The sequence below is a fragment of the Hemiscyllium ocellatum genome, chromosome 18 (assembly GCF_020745735.1).
Source record: "Hemiscyllium ocellatum isolate sHemOce1 chromosome 18, sHemOce1.pat.X.cur, whole genome shotgun sequence".
In the NCBI taxonomy this organism is placed as follows: Eukaryota; Metazoa; Chordata; class Chondrichthyes; order Orectolobiformes; family Hemiscylliidae; genus Hemiscyllium; species Hemiscyllium ocellatum.
This window is the reverse complement of record NC_083418.1, coordinates 37,579,204-37,601,915: the sequence shown is the minus strand read 5'-3', so window position 1 is coordinate 37,601,915 and position 22,712 is coordinate 37,579,204. Positions and strand designations below refer to the sequence as shown.

The 22,712-nt window shown below is 40.0% G+C and overlaps 1 protein-coding gene across 1 annotated transcript in view; it reads right to left on the bottom strand.

Moving 5' to 3' along the window:
• The window catches only part of ush1c (Usher syndrome 1C), a 218,925-nt gene that overhangs the window by 109,277 nt on the left and 86,936 nt on the right, over positions 1-22,712 (bottom strand). Inside the window, exons 12-14 of the mRNA XM_060838636.1 lie at positions 16,639-16,781; positions 12,467-12,532; positions 3,374-3,498 (exon numbers count right to left, since the gene is read on the bottom strand). Of these exons, the coding sequence (XP_060694619.1) occupies positions 3,374-3,498; positions 12,467-12,532; positions 16,639-16,781 (334 nt within the window). The remainder of the gene's footprint in view (positions 1-3,373; positions 3,499-12,466; positions 12,533-16,638; positions 16,782-22,712) is intronic.

Sequence of the window (22,712 nt, the reverse complement as noted above, 5' to 3'; positions counted from 1 at the left end):
CTGTCCCTACTAGCCCTTGTTGTGGTGGTGGTGGTGAACTGCTTTCATGAATCACTGCAATCCATATACTGGAGGCTGACCCACAATGCCCTTAGGAAGGGAATTCCAGGATTTGGACCCAGTGACAGTGAAGGAATGGCGATATATTTCCAAGTCAGGATGGTGAGTGGCTTGCAGGGGAACTTGAAAGTGATGATATCCCTATGAATATGCTGCCCTTGTCATTATAAATGGAAGTGGTTCTGTGGTTGTAAGGTGCTGTCTAAGATTCTTTGGTGAATTCTTGCACAGCATTTTCTAGATAGTACATACTGTTGATACTGAGCGTCACTGGTGGACTGAATGGATGCTTGTGGGTGTAGTCCCAATAGAGCAGGCTACATTTTCCTGGAATAGTGTCAAACTTCTGGAATGTTGTTGGAGCTGCACTCATCCAAGCAAGTGGGGAGTATTCCATGTAGGTGGTGGTCAGGCTGTGGGAAGTCAGAAGTGAGTTACTTGCCACAGTATTTCTAGCCTCTGATCTGATCTTGTAGTCACTATGTTTAGTCCAGTTGAGTTTCCAGATAAGCTCCAGGATGTTGATAGTGGGGGATTCAGTGATGGTAGCACCAGTGAATGTCAAGGGTGGTGTTTAGATTATCTCTTATTGAAGATGGTCATTGCCGAGCATTTGTGAAGTGCAAATGTTACTTTTCAGCCCATACTTGGATTTTTACCAGATCTTGTTGCTTTTGAACACAGATTACTTCAGTATCTGAGGAGTCACAAATGGTGCTGAACATTGTGCATTCGTTGGCAAACATCCCCACTTCTGACCTTATGATGGAGGGAAGGTCATTGAAGCATCATTGAAGCAGCTGAAGGTGGTTGGTCCTCGGATGCTATCCTGAGGAGCTCCTGCAGAGATGTGCTGAAGCTGAAATGACTGACAACTACAGCCATCTTCCTTCGTGCTAGGTACAATGTCAACCAGTGGAGAATTTGCTCTCTATTCCAGGGTGGCTAGGGCTCCATGATGTCACACTCAGTTGAAGTGTGAAATTAAATGTTGTCAAAGGCTGTCACTCTGGAATTCAGCTTTTTTGTCCATGTTTGAACCAAGGCTGTAACAAGGTCAGGAGCTGATTGGCCCTGGCGGAACCTAAACTGGGTGTCATTGAACAGGTTATTGCTGCTTGATAGTACTGTTGATGACACCTTTAATTACTTTACTGTTGATCGAGAGTTTACTGATGGGGCAGTAATTGGCTGGGTTGGATTTCTTCTGCTTTTTCTGCATGGGACATACCTGGGCAATTTTCCACATTGTCATGTAGATGCCAGTGTTGCAACTGTACTGGAAGAAGGGCTGTCCTGAAGAAGGGCTTATGCCCGAAACGTTGATTCTCCTGCTCCTCAGATGCTGCCTGGCCTGCTGGTTTTTCCAGGACCACATTTTTCAACACTGTACTGGAACAGCTTGGCTATAGGAATGCCAAGTTCTGGAGCGCAAGTCTTCAGTACTATTACCCGAATGTTTTCAGGGCCCGTAGCCTTTGTGGTATCTAATGCCTCCTGTTTCTTGAGATATGTGAAATGAAGTGAGTTGGCTGAAGACAGATATTTGTGATGCTGGGGACACTTGATGGACTATCCACTTGGCATGTCTGGCTGAATATTGCTGTGAATGCTTCATTAAAATTTTGGCAGTAACAAAGTTTAACAGGGTTACCGCTGGTTGTGATGGATAGAGGACAGATGTTAGGAGAAAGTGAGGTCTGCAGATGCTGAAGATCAGAGTTGAGAGTGTGTTGCTGGAAAAGCACAGCAGGTCAGGCAGCTTCCGAGGAGCAGGAAAATCAATGTTTCAGGCTGGATCCCTTCATCAGGAATGTTTCCAGATTCCTGATGAAGGGCCCAGGCCTGAAATGTCTATTCTCCTGCTCCTCGAATGCTGCCTGACCTGCTGTGCTTTTCCAGCAACACACTCTCCATGAAGACAGATGTTGTCTATTATTCTGTTATATCTATAATAAAACTAAACCTTCAACCTATCACTAATGTATTTCAATCTAAGAAACAAATCTCAACTGTTCTATGGCATAACTGTCCCCATCAATCAGGAGAATGCTTCAGATTGGCATTACAGATCTACTGTAATTAATTCACTATCATAATTAAGACCTTTGAATATGCTACTTTTGGGCCTTTTTCTGACAAATTAGTGATCACATTTTCAGTAAATGCTAAGGATCCTTCATATTGTTAAAAAAAGTAACTTTTAATATTGTGCTTAGAATACAGAATAATCAGAGTGATAGACAGGAACTGAAACTGATTTGCAATATGTACATTAACTGGAGGGAAAATAGATGCAAAGGAGACTAAATTAGCAATAAGAACCTAGGAAGTCTTGCAACTCAGTAGGCACTGCTCCTGTCTCTGAGCTAGAAGTTCTATGCTTAAGTCCCACTACAGGACTGCCCATGACAATTAGTTTGACAATCACCTCTCTAATGTTTCCATTTCTTTCCCCATAATTCCCAAACAATTGTAAGATTGTTTGCAAAGATACAAAAGATATGAGAATCTCATTGATGCTTTTTGTACTCATTTGACAAGATAAAGACACAGGCTAAAGCTAGTGGGGTCCTTTGTTGCACATGGATTAGATTATCAAGACCCAACAACAATATTAGGTCATCTTATGGGAAAATCCAATATTTCCTGCTTTGCCACTGCAAGAGGGAAAAAAAAGAGGAACAGTTGAAGAAAGTATCAAAAGAAGGTAATTTTCTTTTTAGGGTCAAAAGCATTTTTGCTTCCCACAGGAAAAATGTAAACCATTGGACCTTTCCTGCTTTTTGGATATGGTCTCAGTCTAAAACCCTATTTGCTTTGAGGCATGGTTTTACAAAAAACTGACTGCAAAGGATGAATAAGATTGTGGGACCGAAATAATATTTGGTTAGTTGCCCTGGAATTCAGCAAGCCATTCAGTAAGACATAATGGATGGTTGGTTGACTCCACAGCAGTCTATTGATGGGTCTTTTATCAAATTTAAAAGGCGGAATTTAAATTCTTTCCTCCTCAGCAAAAGCTAGGCAGCATGGAAATTAAAAGCTGTATTCAAGCAATTAATTTTTGTGGTCCTGTCATCTTCCTAGGGTTGGCTAACTAGACAGCTGAAACACTTATGTGAGCTTCATGAACTGCCTTTTTTTTATCCTATTATACAGATTCTACTGCTCCATTTCTCATAAGAATAACTTGCTGTCATCTGGATTCCTTGCTGAGACTTTTACAACATGAAATATACTCTAGGTAGCTGACAAAACATGAATAGTAGCTTAAAGTTTGGAGTGAATGTATTGCTGTTCAGTATCTTACTTTTAGTTTTTGGTGGTGGGTGAGGGGAAACATCGGTGCTAACTGATTTCGGACTTTTGGGTTGTTCTCGCTGTCCCCAGTCTTCGTCCCATTCCTTTTTAAATTTCTGTTCCTCTGCTTCTATCCTGTAAGATACAATAGTTACTCAAATCTTTGCTTCCAATTAGACAAGAAGTCTGCATTTATTCTGAAAATGAAGAGTGTCAACAAATTGAAGCAGTTTCAGAGTTATGCAGGTGAACTGCATTGAGCTTAATACATAAGGTCATAGAACAGCGTGATTAAAAAAAAGTTTAAAAAATCTTTTTTCTAATTACTGAGCACATCACCTTGTATGATTTTAAATATGAGTTCTATTTCCTCAGCAAGGCATTTTAACCTAGAGATTTTCAAGAGAGAAAGCCATTGTGCAATTCGTTAAGAAATTAATGATTTACATAATTGCAATTTGTCTAACTAGTCTTTACTTTTTACTATTAGTCACTATTCATCCAGAAAGGAATGACATCAAATATGAACATTGACATCTATTGAGAATGCCAGTTGATTATACCTAGCACTTTTCTTTCTGCTTGTTTTCCCAGTATATATGCAATTATGTAAATAACACATTTTAAAAAGTATTTATTCATGGCATGTGGGAGTCACTGGTTGGACCAGTATTTATTGCCTATCCCTAGTTGCCCTTCAGAAAATAGTGGTAAGCTGTCTTCTTGAATGGTTGCAGTCCATTTGCTGTTAGTATTCTCATAATGGTTAGGGAGAGAGTTCCAGGATTTTGATTCAGTAACAAAGATATATTTCCACGTCATGAATGGCTTGAGGGAAACTTGTAAGCCACTCAATCAAAGTAATGCATTAACTGACAAGCCAGTCTCCAAGTGTCAAACATACATATTAAAATTTAAATCCAGGTATTTATTTTTCAGAAAAAAAACAAAAGAAAACTGTAGAAGCTGGAAATCAGACACAAAATCAGAAGTTGCTGGAAAAATGCAGCAGATCTAGCAGCATGTGTGGAGAGGAACCAGAGCTCCATCTTCAGAGCTGAGTTTATTTATTGTTCATTATTTCTTTCTCTGAAATTTTCTTCATATGTCACCTGAAGGCAGGTAACTCATGCCAAGACCATTTCACAGCTTTTGGTGGATTTTGAACACTTGGCTCATAGGACTATTGTTATTGTATTAGTCCAATCAGGGAAAGTATTTTGTCATTTAGTAGGCATCCTGTACACCACTTGCAATTGATACAAGGGATCAATAAGATTGCATTATGAGCAGGGAATTTGAAAAATTCTCAACCAAATGCAATAATCACAGAACCTGCCTGAGCTAAGAGCACCAACTAAAAAGTGAACCTGTCCTCTTCCGCATCAATAGGAATTTAAAACTTGGCAGATTGGCCAATAATCATGCAAGTCAGATGGAACTCCACCAAAGAAAATTAAAAATATGAAACATGTGACTCAAACTATGCATATGCACAGAGTTGAAATTGGGATTTCTACTTCCAATGTATTGGTTAACAATTTACTCATTTATTTGGCCAACAAGGATGAATGTTACTTTTAATGATCACTTTAAAGTAGTTTAATGGTGCTGAGATAGAAAAAAACATTTATTTCTCAATGTCACCACATGATGCAAATAGCTTTATTTTTGTATGGCAGAAAGGTAGAAGCTCTCCATTGATTGGAGCCATTCTTATTAGCTTCAATTCTATAAAACGTTCTTTACTGGCACACTTGATGAAATTCTGCCCTGATCTCAAGGTAAACCACTCTCACCCTCGAGATTCAACTCTTCAGTGCAATGCATGGGCCAAGGCTGTAATAAGATCTGGAGTGGACACCTGGCAGAACCCAATCTAAACATCACAAAGGAGGTTCTTGCTGAGTATTTGTCACTTGATAGCATTGTTAATGACATCTTCTATCACTTTGTTGATATTAAGAGTAGATTGATGGGACAGCCATTGTTTGGATTTGATTTATTTGCTGTTTATAGACAGGGTATATCTCTGGTAAGTTTTACAAACATATAAAATTGGAGCAGATGTAGGCCATTTGGTTTCTCATGCTAAGTCTACTACTCAAATCATAACGCTTGTATCTCAAATTCCACATTCCTATCAATCTCCAATAACCGGGCGACATGGTGGCTTAGTGGTTAGCATTGCTGCCTCACAGCACCAGGGTCCCAGTCTCGATTCGAGCCTCGGGTGACTGTCTGTGTGGAGTTTGCACATCCTCCCCATGTCTGCACGGGTTTCCTCTGGGTGCTCTGGTTTCCTCCCACAGTCCAAAGATGTGCAGGTCAGGTGAATTGGCCATGCTAAATTGCCCATAGTGTTAGGTGCATTAGTCAGAGGGAAATGGGTCTGGATGGGTTACTCTTCAGACGGTCGGTGTGGACTGGTTGGGCCAAAGGGCCTGTTTCCACACTGTAGGGAATCTAATCTAACCTTTGTTTCTTCTAAGTATCTATTTGCCTCCACCTTAAAAATATTCAATGACCACATCTCAAACAACTTCTGGAGACAGAGTGTTCCAAAGTTACATGATTGCTTATATGTACATTCCCTTTCACAAAGCCATGCTGCCTCTTTCAGTTTACTTACTACTTTTCTGATTTTTCTAAACACCCAGCTAGAATCTCCTTAATGATCAATTCTAACACCTTTCACATGACAGATATTAAGCTAACTGCTCTAGTTTCCTGTTTCCTATCTGCCTTCCTTCTTGCATAGAGGAGTTATATTTGCTATCTTACAAGCTGAAATAACCTTTCAACAATCTAGCAAATTCTAGAAAATTGACATCAATGCATCAATGACCTCATCTCCACCTCTTTTAAGACCATAGGATGAAATCCATCTGAAAACGGCACAGCAGCTTGGTGGCTCAGTGGTTAGTATTTCTGTCTCACAGCAACTTGGGACCCAACTGTATGAAGTTTGCACATTCTCCCTGTGTCTGCATAGGTTTCCTCCTATAGCCCGAAGATATACAGGTTATCGGGACTGGCCATGCCAAATTACCCTGTAGTGTGTAGGCTATGTGGATTAGCTATGGTAAACACAGGATTAGAGATGGCGGAGTGGGATTCTCTCAGATGATCGGTGCAGTCTATCTGCACTATCGGGGACATTTCTATCAATTCACCCAGTACCGCTTCCCTAGTGCTAGCAGTTCTATTCTCCTTTCCACCTCCTGGTTTGTAACAATTGCTTCAAAATATTTGTGCCTTCTGATGGGGAAGGGAGAAGTAAGATATTTATGCTTCATGTGTCATTTCCTTAATGTCTACGACAAAGTTCATGTGGTGGTTCTATTTGAGCATAAATCTCCAGTACTAGAGAGAACATTGCCAAGATCCATAGCTTTGCTGTGTCCAATTTATCCAGCTGGTTCACACGGTATGGAATAACTGTCTCAAAAAGAGCATCTGTGATGATGGGCATCTCAGGAAGAAGCTTGGCAATTCTAGGGCAAAGAGGCTGTAAACATATCAATTTAATCTTCTGAACTGATGTGCAGCATTCTTCCAGCATCGCAATTAGGGATGTTTCAGGAACCGTTCCTTAGATTTATTTAATTCATTTCAACAATGTTTCATCTGGGTCCGTAAGAGATGTGTGTAAAACCAGAACATTAAATTAGCTGTATCAATAACACTTTTGACATGCATGCTTCGCCCTGATGTTTCAGGTCAGTGGTCTAACCAACACTCAAAGGATATTTACAATAGTACTAACACATCTTGCTCTTCAGCTGAATGTCTTCTATTGATCTAGTGAAATGAATCAGCTGATTTTACATCATCACTGCCTAAGTTAATATTCACTTTTGTGCTCTATTTTTTGGGTTAAAAACTGAATTTCACACTACCATTTTTCACCCATCATTTCAAACCCTGTTCTCATTGTGGTTATTTTATACTAAACAATGAAAGGAAATGCATAAATGAATACGCTCCAGTCAAATACATCATCTGTGCCAGACTGAGAGCAGGGGAATAATTTGTGCAAAAATCTGCAGCCAAACAACAGCTCTCTGCTTCAGTAGCTTGTAAATTGTAATCAAATGCAGTCTGGTGTGACCTGAAATTACATTGCAATGTTTTTATATCATGGCTGGTTTCTTGATATGCTGTTTTATTTTTACTCAAACTCAATATGTCAATATAAGTTCATAGATTGTTTTCCTGAGCTTCTTAAACATGCATGATTTTTCTTAAATTAATGTGACCTTCAAGAGTACCAGAATATTCACTCCAGAATATTAGTGTTATATTGCAATCTACATTATGCAAATCTAGCTTGTTCACAACATCTTCATGAATAACAATCTACCAACCTTAGTTTCCTACAGTCAGTATTTATAATTCTCCCAACAAACTTCAATGATCACTTTATCACGCAATAAGATTCTGAAAGCAACAAGTCTACAGAATATTAATTGGTATTAAAGGAAGCTTTTTCCCCATGGGATGAAGCATCCTCTATCTGCCACTGTGAAAGAGGAACTGGACAATGCAGCACAGTTGTGCTTTCACAAATATGGGTTTTCGCACAACCTGTGCTTGCATATGAATGAAATTAGTACATCAAAATAATAGAAGAACATAAAGTAATTTCTGTACACGCTAAAAACTAAATAAAAATAGAAACTGAAATGAAAACAACTTGCATTGTAGAAACTTTAATGCCATACGCAAAAAATAAAAAAATTATTTCCTCAACCCATATACTGTTGTCATGGCTACGTAGGAGCGAGTGAGGACTACAGATGCTGGAGATCAGAACTGAGAGTGCGGTGCTGGAAAAATACAGCAGGTCAGACAGTATCCAAAGAACAGGAGAATCAACGTGTGCTTTTCCAGCACCACACTCTTGACAGCATCCAAGGAACAGGAGAGTTGATGTTTTGGGCATGAACCCTTCATCAAAAATGTGAGGCGGGGTGGGGGGGGGGTGTGTGGTTGGAAGAGGGTTGAGAGATAAATGGGAGGGGGGAGCTGGGGGATAGGTAGCTTACAAAGTGATAGGTAGATGTAGGTAGGGGTGATGGTGATAGATCAGAGCATAGGGTGGAGGGGATAGCTGGGAAGATGGACAGGTTGGACAATTCCGGAGGGTGGTGCTGAGTTGGAGGGTTGGATCTGTGATGAGGTGGGGGGAAGGGAGATGAGGAAACTGGTGAAAGTATGTTGACGCCATGTGGTTGGAGGGTATGCAAGGTGGAAGAAGATGCGTTTAGATTAGATTTACAGTGTGGAAACAGGCCCTTCGGCCCAACAAGTCCACACCGACCCGCCGAAGCGCAACCCACCCATACCCCTAACCTAACACTACAGGCAATTTTTTTTTTTAGCATGGCCAATTCACCTGACCCGCACATCTTTGGACGGTGGGAGGAAACCGGAGCACCCGGAGGAAACCCACGCAGACACGGGGAGAACGTGCAAACTCCACACAGTCAGTCGCCTGAGGCGGGAATTGAACCCAGGTCCCTGGCGCTGTGAGGCAGCAGTGCTAACCACTGTGCCACCGTGCCGCCCTTCCTCAAGGCATCGGGTGGCAAGGATTTGGCAGTGGAGGAGGCCCAGGACTGGTATGTCCTTCGTGGAGTGGGAGGGGGAGTTGAAGTAGTCAGCTACAGGGCAGTAGGGTTGTTTGGTGTGTGTGCCCCAGATATTCTCTGAAATATTCTGCAAGTTGGCATCCTGTTCCCCAATGTAGAGGAGACCACATCGAGAGCAACGGACACAGTTAGCTGAGGTGTCTAGATGCGCTTGAAAATCTCTGCCGGATGTGGAATGATCCTTTGGGGTGGCACGGTGGCTCAGTGATTAGCACTGCTGCCTCACAGCACCAGAGACACAGTTTCGATTCTAACCTTGGGTGACTGTGTGGAGTTTGCACATTCTCCCCGTGTCTGCGTGGGTTTCCTCCAGGTGCTGCAGTTTCCTCCCACAGTCCAAAGATGTGCAGGTTAGATGAAATGGCCATGCTAAATTGCCCATAGTGTTAGGTGCATTAGTCAGAGGGAAATGGGTCTGGGTGAGTTACTCTTCAGGTGGTCGGTGTGGACTTATTGGGCCAAATGGCCTGTTTCCACACTGTAGGGAGGCTAATCTAATCTAAAAAAATCTTGGCACCGCCCTTTTGCACTGTCCCATCATCCATCTTCCTTCCCACCCATGTCCTATACACAAGAAGCTGGAAAATCTAATGCAGCCAATTACTGGCCCATCATTCTATTCTCGATCATCAGTAAGGTGGTGAAGTGCTCATCAACAGTGCTGTCAAATAGCACTTGCATAGTAATTATGTCATGTCGTTCACTAACAAACAGTTTGTCTTCTGCCAGGGGCACTCAGCCTTGACAATAATCAAGTTTGGACTAATAAGTTGCAAGAAACATTTTCCCTCCCTAGTGTTAGGCAATGCCCATCCCCAGCAGGAGATAATATAACCATCACCCCTTGACATTCAATGACATTCCTATCACTGAATCCTCCACTATCAATATTTTGGAGTATACCATTGATCTGAAACTTAATTAGACTAGCCATAAGAGTACTGTGGCTTCAACAGCAGGGTGAAGAGTAGGAATCCTGCAGTGGATAACTCACCTCCTGACACCCCAAAGACAATGAAACACTTACAATTCAAACCTCTTGTGATGGAAAGACTGTCTACTTGCATGGATGAGTGTAGGATGCAATCCAGGACAAAGCAGCCCATTTGACTGGCTATAAATGTTCACTCCCACCACCGCTCTGGAGCAGCAGTGTGTACCATCTACAACATATACTGCAAAAATTCACCAAAACTTCTTGGACATCACGTTCCAATATCATGACCATTACCATTTAGAAGGACAAAGGCATGGGAATCCCACCATCTTCAAATGCCTGAAAGTCATTTACCATCTTGACTTGGAAATGTATTGCATTTCCTTCAGTGTCACTAGGTCAAAATCCTGGACTACTTCCTTAAAAGAATCATAGGTATTGTTAAAGCAGATGGACTGCTGCAGTTCAAAGGGGCAGCTCACGACTATCTCCTCAAAGGCAACTAAGAATGGGCAATAAATATTGGTTCAGCCAGTGCCGCACACAGTCAATGAATGTACTTGTTAAAAAAAGGCTCTAGTCTGAGGGGTGCCTTTATTTTAAAATTCTCATTCTTGATTTCAAGTCTCTCCATGGCTTTATTCTTCCTTGTTGATACAGAATGATTGAACAATGAGCTCTCAACACAAAACCAATTGGTTGACTGCTAGTTGCAGGAACAGTTGACGTTTGCACGAATTTATTTTTTCAATTTGTCAGATTTCAGTTATTAGAATACAGAATCAGTGCTTTAATGATCTCCCATTACATAACCCAACCTGAGCACTCAGATACATCATACTTCAGAATTCAACACCAGACAAAATAAAATTGGTTGTTCAAAACTCTTATAACAATTCTATTTTTGATTTCTATATTCTCTGCATACTCCCACTAAATAATAATGCATCAGAAGTCAGAAAAGTATCAAATTAAAAAGCAGCAAAATGTTCTTAACTACTCTCAATCTCTTATAATCTTTCTGTAACTATGGATATATGGTTCAGTTAAGTTTTTCAAATCTCTATCACTATCAACAGTGACTAGACCAATCTTTTCTCCCAAGATATGGAAGGTTGATTTTCATTCCTTCAGTTTCTCAGCTTTGGCAAAGAGCTGTTGCACAATGCATCTCTATTCAGCAGAAATCTTTTAATTCATCATGCATTGATCCACAAACAGTCCAGCACCAGTCTTTTCACGAGGGTGGGAAAGTTCAAAATTTGGGAACATACTTTTAAGGTGCGTGAAGGAAGGTTTAAAAGGGATCTCAGAGGCAACTTTTTCCACACAGAGAGGATTTGTATGTGGAATGAACTGCTGGAAGAAGTGATAGAGACAGGGACAATTACAATGTTTAAAAGACACTTTGATAGGTGCATGCATAAGACAGATTTAGAGGAATTTGGGCTAATTGCAGCCAAGTGGGGTTAGTTTTGCTTAGGAAATTTGGACAGCATGGACAATTTGGAAAGAAAAGTCTGTTTTTGTGCTGGATGGCTCTATAATGAGTTACACGAGTATTGCAAACTCATCTTTCTACAGATTGTAGTCAGAAAAGGAATCCAGCAGTGAAGACTAGAGCAGGTGGGACTTGAACCTGGGCCTCCTGATTCAGAGATAGGAACATTACCACTGAACCATAAGATCCTCAAGAACCCCACAATTTAGTATAAAATCTAACTAGCATCATCAGTTTTCAATCCACTATTCAGCTGTTTGGTTTTGCCCTAAAATTTTACTCTAATTTCTAAAACTAAAATTATTTCATACAGTGTGCAAATGATAATTCTTGAGTTTAAAACAAATGACAGAAATTATTACTCCAAGATTTCTAAATTTCTAAATATCTCAAACAGTTAAGGGCGTGAGTAACTGAGTCATACGGCTCAAGATTGACTCAATCTCAATCTGCCATCTATGTTGATTGCAGTTTGATTGGTGTGTTGAGATGTTATACTTGGTCGCAGAACACCTAGATTAATAAGGGAAAATCAATCAAGATACCATTTTTGGTCCAGTAGCCACCGAATCTCACTAAAAGTACACATAGTTGGATGAGGGTACTCAATTCTGTTACAGTATTCTCTACGGATTAATCACCTGCCAACGTTCACCACCTAGATACCAAAATGAAGAATGGATTCTTGAGGAAGGCACTGATAAGCATTCTGATTCTGTGGAACTGTACTTCAATAAGAACTCAACGTGTTCAGGAAACAAGAGGAAAATATTTACAGAAAACAGGTAAAGAAGACAAATAAGTTTTGCTCAAGACTAAACATGACAAGTATTAAGCCTCAATACAAAACCAGGCTACAAAGTCCTGGCATTAGTTTGATCTTCCAATTTAGTCAAGTTTAATCAATCTTGGAAATTCCTTATGATGGAATTCCTTATCTATGTAAAGACAACTTGACTGAAAATTATTATAAGGCAAAAGGGACCAGTACTTAAACACAACACTTACTGTTCAATTTCCTTGCGATATCTCTCTTGCTCTTCAGCGGTTTTCTGGGAAATCTCTAATTTCCTTCTAAAAACATGAAACATTGTTTTAAAAAGACAACACTATTTTCATTGAATCATATAATTGCTACAATACAGATAGAAACCATTCGCCTGGTAAGTCTGTACCAACCTTCTGAAGACCATCCCACCCAGGCCCACGTCATTCCATAACCCCGTATGGAGATTTTAAGATGGCTAACCCACATAGCCTGCACATCCCTGGGCACTATGTGGCAGTTTAGCATGACCAATCCATCTAAACTGCAAATCGTTGGACTATAGGAGAAAACTGGAGCACCTGGAGAAAATCCTCACAAACATGGTGTGGAATATTCCCACTCCACGCAAACAGAGGCTGGAATCAAAGCCAGGACCCTGGTGCTGAGAGGCAGCAGTGTTAACCACTGAGCCATCGAGCTGCCCAAATCCCTAGGTTGGTAACATAAAATCAGTCATGATATCATTGGCCAAGGAATTTCTCAAATTTTCTTTTACATTCAAATGCAAAATTAAAGAAATTTTCATTCAATCCCTGTCTCAGCTTCCCAGATAATTTACAAATTCTCATGGTATTTCTTTTGAGGATATATATTTTAAGTGTTTCCTCCTTTTCCCCATTTCCTCTTTCTCAGGTACATGTCATTTGCAAAGTAGTGTGATACAGACTGCCAAAGATCTAATAGTCCATTTGATGTTCCCTTCAATGTAATGGAGATGTATATCTATTTTGATCTCTTTGCGAACCTGCAATTGAGATCAAGCATCCAGCATCATTTGGAAAGTTAATCCTGATTTCTTGGACACAGTGGCATGGAAGTCCTGTATATTCAGCAAGGTAAAGGTTACAGAATGCTACCGATCCAATGATTCAACTTAACAGGCACTTTAGTTTGTTAACAGAAAGAAGTTTGTTTGTTGACCAAGATAAAGATTGAAGCTGGATAGGCTAGAGCACAATCTAATTAGCACAGCAATTTACTAAATTAATTAATGTTTAATCTAACAATAAAATATGGCTCTGACATTGGCTAACTCCTCATTGCTGTGTACTATGTATTGGAAATAAGATTTCAGCTCAGCTAAGAAACAATGCAGCAGCCTTCAGAGAGAATATTATAATTTAAATGGAATAAAGGACAGACATGACAGCTTCATCCTTAATAACTAGTTTAAGTTAAGCAATATTATTTGCCGAATCCAGATAGACTGAAACAGAAAAGTGCAATAAGATACAACTCATGAATTGTTTAACAACCTACATTAGCATGAAATGTGATGCTTCAGCACTTAATTCTAAGCCTACACTGAAAAGATATCACTTTAATTTTAACACATAAACAGATGGTGATTCTAAAAACAAAATTAGAATTGATCTTTTCAAAGTGACAAACAAGATCACATGATTTGGAATTGTAACATTAATAAAAACCTAAATGCTATAGAATCTTTTCTATGTGGCCAACTAACTAAACCACAATCATGGTTATTTCATGCATTTAACATGTTCCTGGGAATATCTGGTTCTGTGTACAGTAACAATAACATAGCAATCTTTATTTGGATCATTAAGAATTATTTTATATACTATTCTAGAGTATTACATAGACTATACTATTTTAAGTTCAGGTTATCATATGTACATAGGATAATAATATTCTGAAGGGTCTTATTCCTGAGTATAGGTTTACGCATGCAACATTAGAATGTCTCAGTTGCAACATGATCTGAGTTTGGAACTCCGTTTCACTCAGCTTGCCTGAAGGCTGGACCTCACATTAAACAAAGCAATGAACTGGTTAAAATTTAAAAGAAATGAAACTTTTAATGGAAGTGCTATGTTTCTGTGGGAACGTTCACACCTCTAAATAAACAAGTTACAGAATTAACTTCCAATCCTGAGAAAAGGGCCCCTGAATTTTCACACATAAAAAGAGACTGCTAGTGGGCGGCATGGTGGCACAGTGCTGCCCACGGTGGCACAGTGGTTAGCACTGCTGCCTCACAGCACCAGAGACCCGGGTTCAATTCCCGCCTCAGGCGACTGACTGTGTGGAGTTTGCACGTTCTCCCCGTGTCTGCGTGGGTGCTCCAGTTTCCTCCCACAGTCCAAAGATGTGCAGGTCAGGTGAATTGGCCATGCTAAATTGCCCGTAGTGTTAGGTAAGGGGTAAATGTAGAGGTATGGGTGGGTTGCGCTTCGGCGGGTCGGTGTGGACTTGTTACGCCGAAGGGCCTGTTTCCACACTGTAATCTAATCTAGTCTATGTAAAGATTCTGGTAGAAGTCCAATTTTGAAAAACTCAGCCGATGTCACTTTTGCAGGAAGGGGGTACAGCAGAAGATTCCAAATTGCACATCCCTGTTTTCTATTGGTAGCTGTCCATGCCAACTGGCAGCTGTCTCAATTCATATGATTTTGATGAGGTAATTGTCCGAAACCCAAAGTGTGTGGACTAGACCTTGTCAAAACAATTCTGGATTAGTGGTGCTGGAAGAGCACAGCAGTTCAGGCAGCATCCGAGGAGCAGTAAAATCGACATTTCGGGCAAAAGCCCTTCATCAGGAATGAATGACCTTGTCAAAACAATTCCCATCATTGTGAATTCATTCGATAGCTAGAGTATCCTTTTGAAGATGTAAGGTTGAAATGTCAAATTTGTAAATGAATGGCTAATGTGTCAAATAACCGGCAAAGCTCATTGGAACTGTTAATGATATGAACGGATTTAGCTCTGTTGGGTTTCCAGCAGGGAGTTTTAAAAAAGACAATGCTTTCTACTTCGCTTGGTTAAAATAAACCTGAGGGCCATCCCTATAAGATTTGTACTGCATGACTAATTTTATAACTTATTATTATAGCACAATGCCTGTCAAGTGAACAGTTTGCTTGACAGCTCTATGTGGATATAAAATAGGAACATTCATTTTCAAATGAGATTAAGTTCTTCAGAGAGATAAGGTGCCAAAAGGATAGGTGGTTGTAGGCAAGGATTGACATAGAGACTATAGGTTGCCATGGAGTAGATGTACATAAGTTGTAATGGAGGGGATGAGGAGTAATAGGAATGGGTGGAGGACATGAGGTTGTTTAGATTGATATGGATGGAGCATGGGGACTGAAGTATGTGAGGGATACATGCTGGGGGGTTTCTTTCTGTATTAGTCATTTTTCTTGTAACTTCAACACTGTGTCTATGCTCTAAGGCAGGCCTTCCATGCAGCCCACCTCCATATCCAGTGCCATAACGTTTCATCTGGGGTCACTCAGCCCAACTCCCAGACAACCCTGTTGCCCTGGAATTAAAATGCAACCTTTTGGGTCATGTTTTCTCTGTTGGATTTGCAGAGCAGGGATACATGCAGACTTTGTGCTCTTGAACCAAGAGTGAAGACCCGGACCTAGAGCATACAGTAACTGTAAAACTCAGTGCTGCACAAATGGAGTTGTACTGGAAAATTGCAGATGTTATTTTTGGGCTATCAAACTGAGATGCCATCTCCCTCTCAAAAGGACATACAAGATACTATTGAGTTGTTTGAAAAAAAAATCTCCTTCTATTCTGGTCAGTATTTATCCTTCAAACAACATCATTGAAAAGGATTATCCAATCATTAGCATGGTACAAGGCAATTTATCCAACACTGAATAACATATGTAAGTACCGAATTGGCTGTAGCAATTTAAGACATCCTGAAGTTTTAACGTTTTTGATATTTTGTTATTTTCTCTTTATTTTCTTTATGACAATATAAATAATGAAGACTATTAACAATTTCATTAATAAAGAATGGAGTTGTCTATTTTAATAGCAAAAAATTACTTTGCATAACTGTTTACAGGTAAAAATAAATATAAAGGGATCAGGCACTTTAAATACTCTGTCTTAGCTCAGTTGACAATTGGTCAATAAGTTAGAATCTCTCAATATTGTAAGAAGCTTGACTAATTTTGTGACAGACTTTAAGAAAGGCTGACTCATTATAAGATAAATGTTGATATTATCTTATTCAGATTTTTTAATAATTCTTTCAGTAAGACATATCTCAAGGGGATGGTGCCTGACTGGGGCATTACCTGACTTTGGTCTTGACATACTCTAGAAAATAAAATTGGAAAAATGTTCCACTCACAGCCTCTCCTTCTCTTGTTGTTCTTTTACAATTTTGTTGGTTTCCAATGCTATCTTTTTCTGATGCATCAATTCCTGACGTTCTTGTTCACGTCGATAGTGTTCATTCATTCGTTCTTGTTCTGTCTGGAATAGCTCTTTCCCCTGAAAATCAAAGATACTGATAATACATGCTTTCATTTCTGTAAAAAAAAACAGAAAGGCCTTCATTCTTACATACAGCTTCTCTGTGCACATCTTTGTCCAAACTTAACAAAATTCTGAAATAGCTCCACACATAGTACTCGTCTCCAGAACAATAAACTTATGGATACAAACTTGATTTTAGGAAAAGAGGTGACCTACTACACCTTTATGACTATTTTTAATTCTTCCGCACAAATACAGTGTAAAAGGGTATTGCATGGTTTGGGAAACTTGGGTAATAATAAAGAACATATTAAATGGTGACAAGTAGACCTAATACCAATAGGAGAAAGTGAGGTTTGCAGATGCTGGAGATCAGAGCTGAAAATGTGTTGCTGGAAAAGCGCAGCAGGTCAGGCAGCATCCAAGGAACAGGAGATTCGACGCTTCAGGCATAAGCCCTTCTTCAGGAATCCTGAAGATTCCTGAAGAAGGGCTTATGCCCGAAACGTCGAATCTCCTGTTCCTTGGATGCTGCCCTGACCTGCTGTGCTTTTCCAGCAACACATTTTCAGCACCTAATACCAATATCCTAGCCAATGAACACATGGGACAAGTTGAATCCAACATCAAATGGAACAGCGAAATGAAATGTTATTGCATCACCAAATTAAATATATTCAAGTAAACAGTAATTTAGAAGGTACTAAATTAAAGATACAAAATAGAACAAAAATGATGAGATAGAAATCCAAATAATACAAAGCAAATCAAATTTGTTCTAAACAGATGGACTAAAAATTACGCTGTATGTTTTCTTTGGATAGTTTTAATCAACCTGTTCAGAAAAGTAATAACACATGTCTAATGCAACTTAGGACTTGAACTGGGGTTTCCTGGCTCAAGGACAGGGACCTGACACTGCACCACAAGATCCCTGATGGTTTTATTCAAATGAGGGGGGCGTAATTAGCCACCTGTTGCATCTACTGATGTGGAGGTAGCACACAAGTTTGGTGTTACTTACTCAATTCAATTCAATTCAATTCCCTACAGTGTGGAAACAGGCCCTTCGGCCTAACAGTTCCACACCGACCCTCCGAAGAGTAACCCATCCAGACCCATTTCCCTCTGACTAATGCACCTAACAGTATGGACAATTCAGCATAGCCAGTTCACCTAACCTGCACATCTTTGGATTGTAGGAGGAAAGTGGAGAACCCGGAGGAAACCCACGCAGACATGGGGAGAAGGTGCAAACTCCACACAGTCAGTTGCCTGTGGCTGAAATCGAACCTGGGACCCTGGTGTTGTGAGACAGCAGTGCTAACCACTGAGCCACCCTGCTGCCCCTTTTCCCCATTTGTACCACTGAGCTGTGTCTCCCTTTCAGCTGAACTCAGCAGGGATTGCATTCTAGTCTTTAAGGTAATATAAGGAAAGCTGCATGAAATTATAAAATGTAGCTGATTAAAATTGATGTCATTGCAAACAAGCGGGGGTGGGGGGGGGTAGCTTTCAAGATGATGGTAAGAGAGAATAATTAAATTCTTAGCTTGTGCCTGAGAATCTGGAAGCTGTCACAATACAAAACTAAAGTCATGATCCATGTAGTCAAGGTCATTGAATGTATCTTCACACAACATTTTCTACCCACCATTCTCCAGCCTGTCATGCTGCCAAATGCATTATAGCCCCTTCACTCATCCATCAGTAATACCTAATACTGAGGACTTAACACTGAGATATTCCTCACCCTCGCATACTTATCAATGCTCACACCACCTGTTGCTTGTCAGAATTTCTCCAGCTATTCAGCCATGGTAGTCATATCATTTAACCAGTGCACAGTAAGATTCTTCCCTTGTTACTGTTGTAAAATGTGGCACACAATAGACGGAAGCAGAGCAGAACTGGTGGGACACAATGGCTCCTGTAGGTTCCAAAATACAGAAGAGATGGCACATTTTTGGTACAGTAATGCTTTTGGCATCCAGCATGTTTCAGAACATTGTCAGTATATTGCTGCCTTTTGCCCCTTATCTTCACTTCCATCTTTGTTCTATTATCTAGCATGATGACCAATTTGCTGATGGTTGCACCAAGGACTTCTTGTCCCCTCGCATTTCTCCACCCAACTTTTCCCGTCTGATTTTCAGACACCCAGAAGCTGCTGACCTGACCACAAAAGCACTGGGAGGAAGAGGAGAGAGCAACAGCCCAACGTTGAAGAGGAAGTTCCATCGCTTATTCAGACTCTAGCAAAAACTAACACTGGAGCTGGTATCAGCATGTAGTGAGTCAATGGGCAGCTAGCATCTCAATCGGCACTACCACCTGTATTTGCCTGTATGCCATTCAGGTCCTGATCTGTGTCACAGGTAGTGGAATTAGTGGAATGACCTTGCTACCTGGTGAGCTCAGATATGAATCCTGGCCTGGTTGCAGGTCTCCAAAAATACTCTAGAGGACTCCCAATCTCATTGCAATCGAAGATGAATCCAAATCATCTCATTTGCAATTTGGTTTCCTGGCTGTCCAAAAGACATTGGTGCTGAGTTCCTCTTGGCAACTGGGAACACGTGTCCTTTGCGGTGAAAAGTGAATTTATTCAATGGATTTACATGGTTTACATTTGGAATTTGTGAGTCACATCAGCCTATAGGACTGAATGATGACATGGTTGTTCCAAGTTGAATCCTCACCATTGCTCCTTGTGTTGTATGAGCTGTCTGGTGGGTTTGTCGTCACCATACCCTTCCTGGCAGGTACATATACAGCTTGATAGGTTTAGCATACTAAAGGAAAACACAATATTGTCTAATCAAAAAGATTTGCTTTTTAAACAAAATGTTTAGTTTGCAGGATAGCAACTGGGTACAGGTTACATTGATATGGTAGGCTGTTAAAGAGATTATGACGAGCATCCAGCGGTGAAAGATGGTGCCTGAGGATCAGCAATTTTAAGGTTAGCTGGGTCGTGTGAGGTCATAGTGACTCTGAGCTGGACTTCTCTTTCAGCTATATCCTTTAAGTTTCTCTTCTTTTTAACATATCAAAATGGCACAGGATTATGGCAACAAATGAAAGCTTTTCACTGTATGCTGTTGTGTTTCACTGTAAAATACATTAATTCAGTCAATCGTCTGAAGGATAACATGGAGTCAGAATGACTGTTAAAGTAGGCAGCATTTAAGGCACTCTTCAGTATTACCCTTTCAAACCATTACCCTCTAATAAAACATTAATTGCAACATGTCAGATGCTTCTTGTATTCCAAGCGTTGACTTTGCATGTCACCTTCCACACACAGCACACTGCACAGGGAGCAACGGAAGCCACTGCGAGCACAGTGTGTACTTCCTCAAAGGCATCTGGCTTCCATATTGCTGCTTTCTGCGGCACAACAGGTCTCATTTTCAGGTTTCATAATTCCTGCTTTGCATTTGATCCTTTAATAGGATTTAATTTTGAGAGATTAGGTTGTCCTTCTAATTATTAGATAATTATGAATACAAAAAAATACAGCAATCTTCTCAACTACATTTGTTCTGAATAGCCTGGTACATCAGAAGAAGATAAAATAACTCCTTGAAAGGATTATTCAATTGGCTTAACTTTCCTGCTCTATCCTTGTATTCCTCCATGAATTTTCTTTCTAGGTATAGTATTTATCTAATTCCTATTTCAACATCAGTACAATATTCCATCTGCTTCCCTCACTCTTTCAGGTAGAAGATTTCAAATCATAACTTGCTAAATATCTTTCTTCACTATATGGCTTGTTACCAATTATTCTAAGTGTGTGCATAGTTACCAACTTTTCTGACACTAAAAACAGTTTCTCTCAATCTGTCAAAATCCTTCAAAATTTTAAACATTATTTTCTCTGCTCTACTAAAAATAATACCAGCTTCTTTAGTCTCTCCATATAACTGAAGTCCAGAACTTAAACATTGTTAATCAGAAGTGAGTGGTTAAAGGTTTTTGATTTGTACCCATCACCATGCATGAAACAGACTTGTTAAAAGAAAACACTAACTTATACAGTATGAGAAGAGGGTGCTGATAATCCCAAATTTCTTTTTAAATTAGATTTTCCTAAGGTATGGTACATAGATTTGGACACAATACTCCAGCTGAGGCCTGATGAGTGAATTGTAAAGGTTTAACATAAATGCCTTGCTTCCATACTCTTTGTCTCTATTGATCATCCTTAATGTCTCATGCACTTTTTCAAATAGTCTTACAACTTGACCTGATATCAAAGATTATGTTTATGGCCGGTTAGGTATCCCTGCTCCACAATCTGTACCAACTCATTTATATTCTCATCATTCTCTCAAAAAATGTATTTCATGCTTCTTTGTATTAAATTTGATTCTGTCCAAAATCCATCTGTGTACTTTTGGATTTTCTTACTGTCCGCTTCACTACTCTCGGGTTTGCTTATTTTCCCCGCTAGGGCTGCTGGCACTCTGATTAGATTAGATTACTTACAGTGTGGAAACAGGCCCTTCGGCCCAACAAGTCCACACCGACCCGCCGAAGCGCAACCCACCCATACCCCTACATATACCCCTTACCTAACACTACGGGGAATTTAGCATGGCCAATTCACCTGACCCGCACATCTTTGGACTGTGGGAGGAAACCGGAGCACCCGGTGGAAACCCACGCAGACACGGGGAGAACGTGCAAACTCCACACAGTCAGTCGCCTGAGGCAGGAATTGAACCCAGGTCCCTGGCGCTGTGAGGCAGCAGTGCTAACCACTGTGCCACCGTGCCGCCACTCTGCTGATGCTCCAGTCAGGCTTGCTGTCATCTTATTACTATCGCTGGCCAGCACTCACTACAATGAAAATGCTTGGTAACAAAGTCTGAAATCCCCTCTCTTTCTGCTCAATATGTGTAATTCACAACCAGGTTGCCGGATATTTGAAAAGTGAGCCATATTGTTTTTGATTTAAAAAAAAAATTGAAATGTAATACATTTATTCTTTTTACTTTGCTGTCAAGTCCAGAACCACAATGTAGCAACATACAATACAGAAGTATGCCAGAAGGTACCACTTTTTAAAGTGGATAAATTGCTTTACTTAAGCAGCAAAAACTGGATTGGCAATAATATTATTATGTGCAATGGATTTGTTGCAAAACTTAAGATCATAAGAAGTAGAAGTCCTTCCAGTTTGATCTACCAAATTAAACATTATCATGGCTGATCCTCCACAACAATTCCATTTTGCCATATGCTTGGCTTGGCATATCCCTTCCTTCTCCGGACCTTCTCTTCGAAAAGTGTCTGGAGAGCTGGGCCATTTGTGACTCTCAGACTGTACTCCTGACTCTTATACAACATTGCATGGGATTTTTGTCTTTTCCTGCACAGTTTGGGTTTGCAGTGCATTATTTTCATAATGTTACAGCATTCCAAAATAAAGGACAATATTCTCAAAGAAGGAAAGAACAGAAGGAACTCGTGTCAATTTCAAAGCAGAGGGCTATCGATCAACAAAAGGTACTCAGGTATTTCCTTCAAGTATAGAAGTTTTGCAAATGTGTGATTTTTTCAAGTTTCAAAAGCAATTTTATTTGTAGCACCCAATTTAAATCACAGTAGAAATGATGACAGCACAAACTGACGTGACATTTTGTAACATTTTTCATTCTATAAATGGTACCTCCTATGTTGGAAAAATACTGTAATGCACATAACCAGTCACAAAATGCTGCTCAACTTAATGGACTAATCTCCACGATGAACCACTGCATATTAAGTTAAAAATACTGGAACATATTGCAGCATTTAAGCATGTGGAAACAATTGGCACATGCCTTTCAGAATGTTCCCAACTCACTTCAGTGTCTTTCATTCTATTCGCTCAAACTTGGCTTGCAATTCATAGGATTACAAGACTTTGCACTGCCAGATGAAAATGTTATG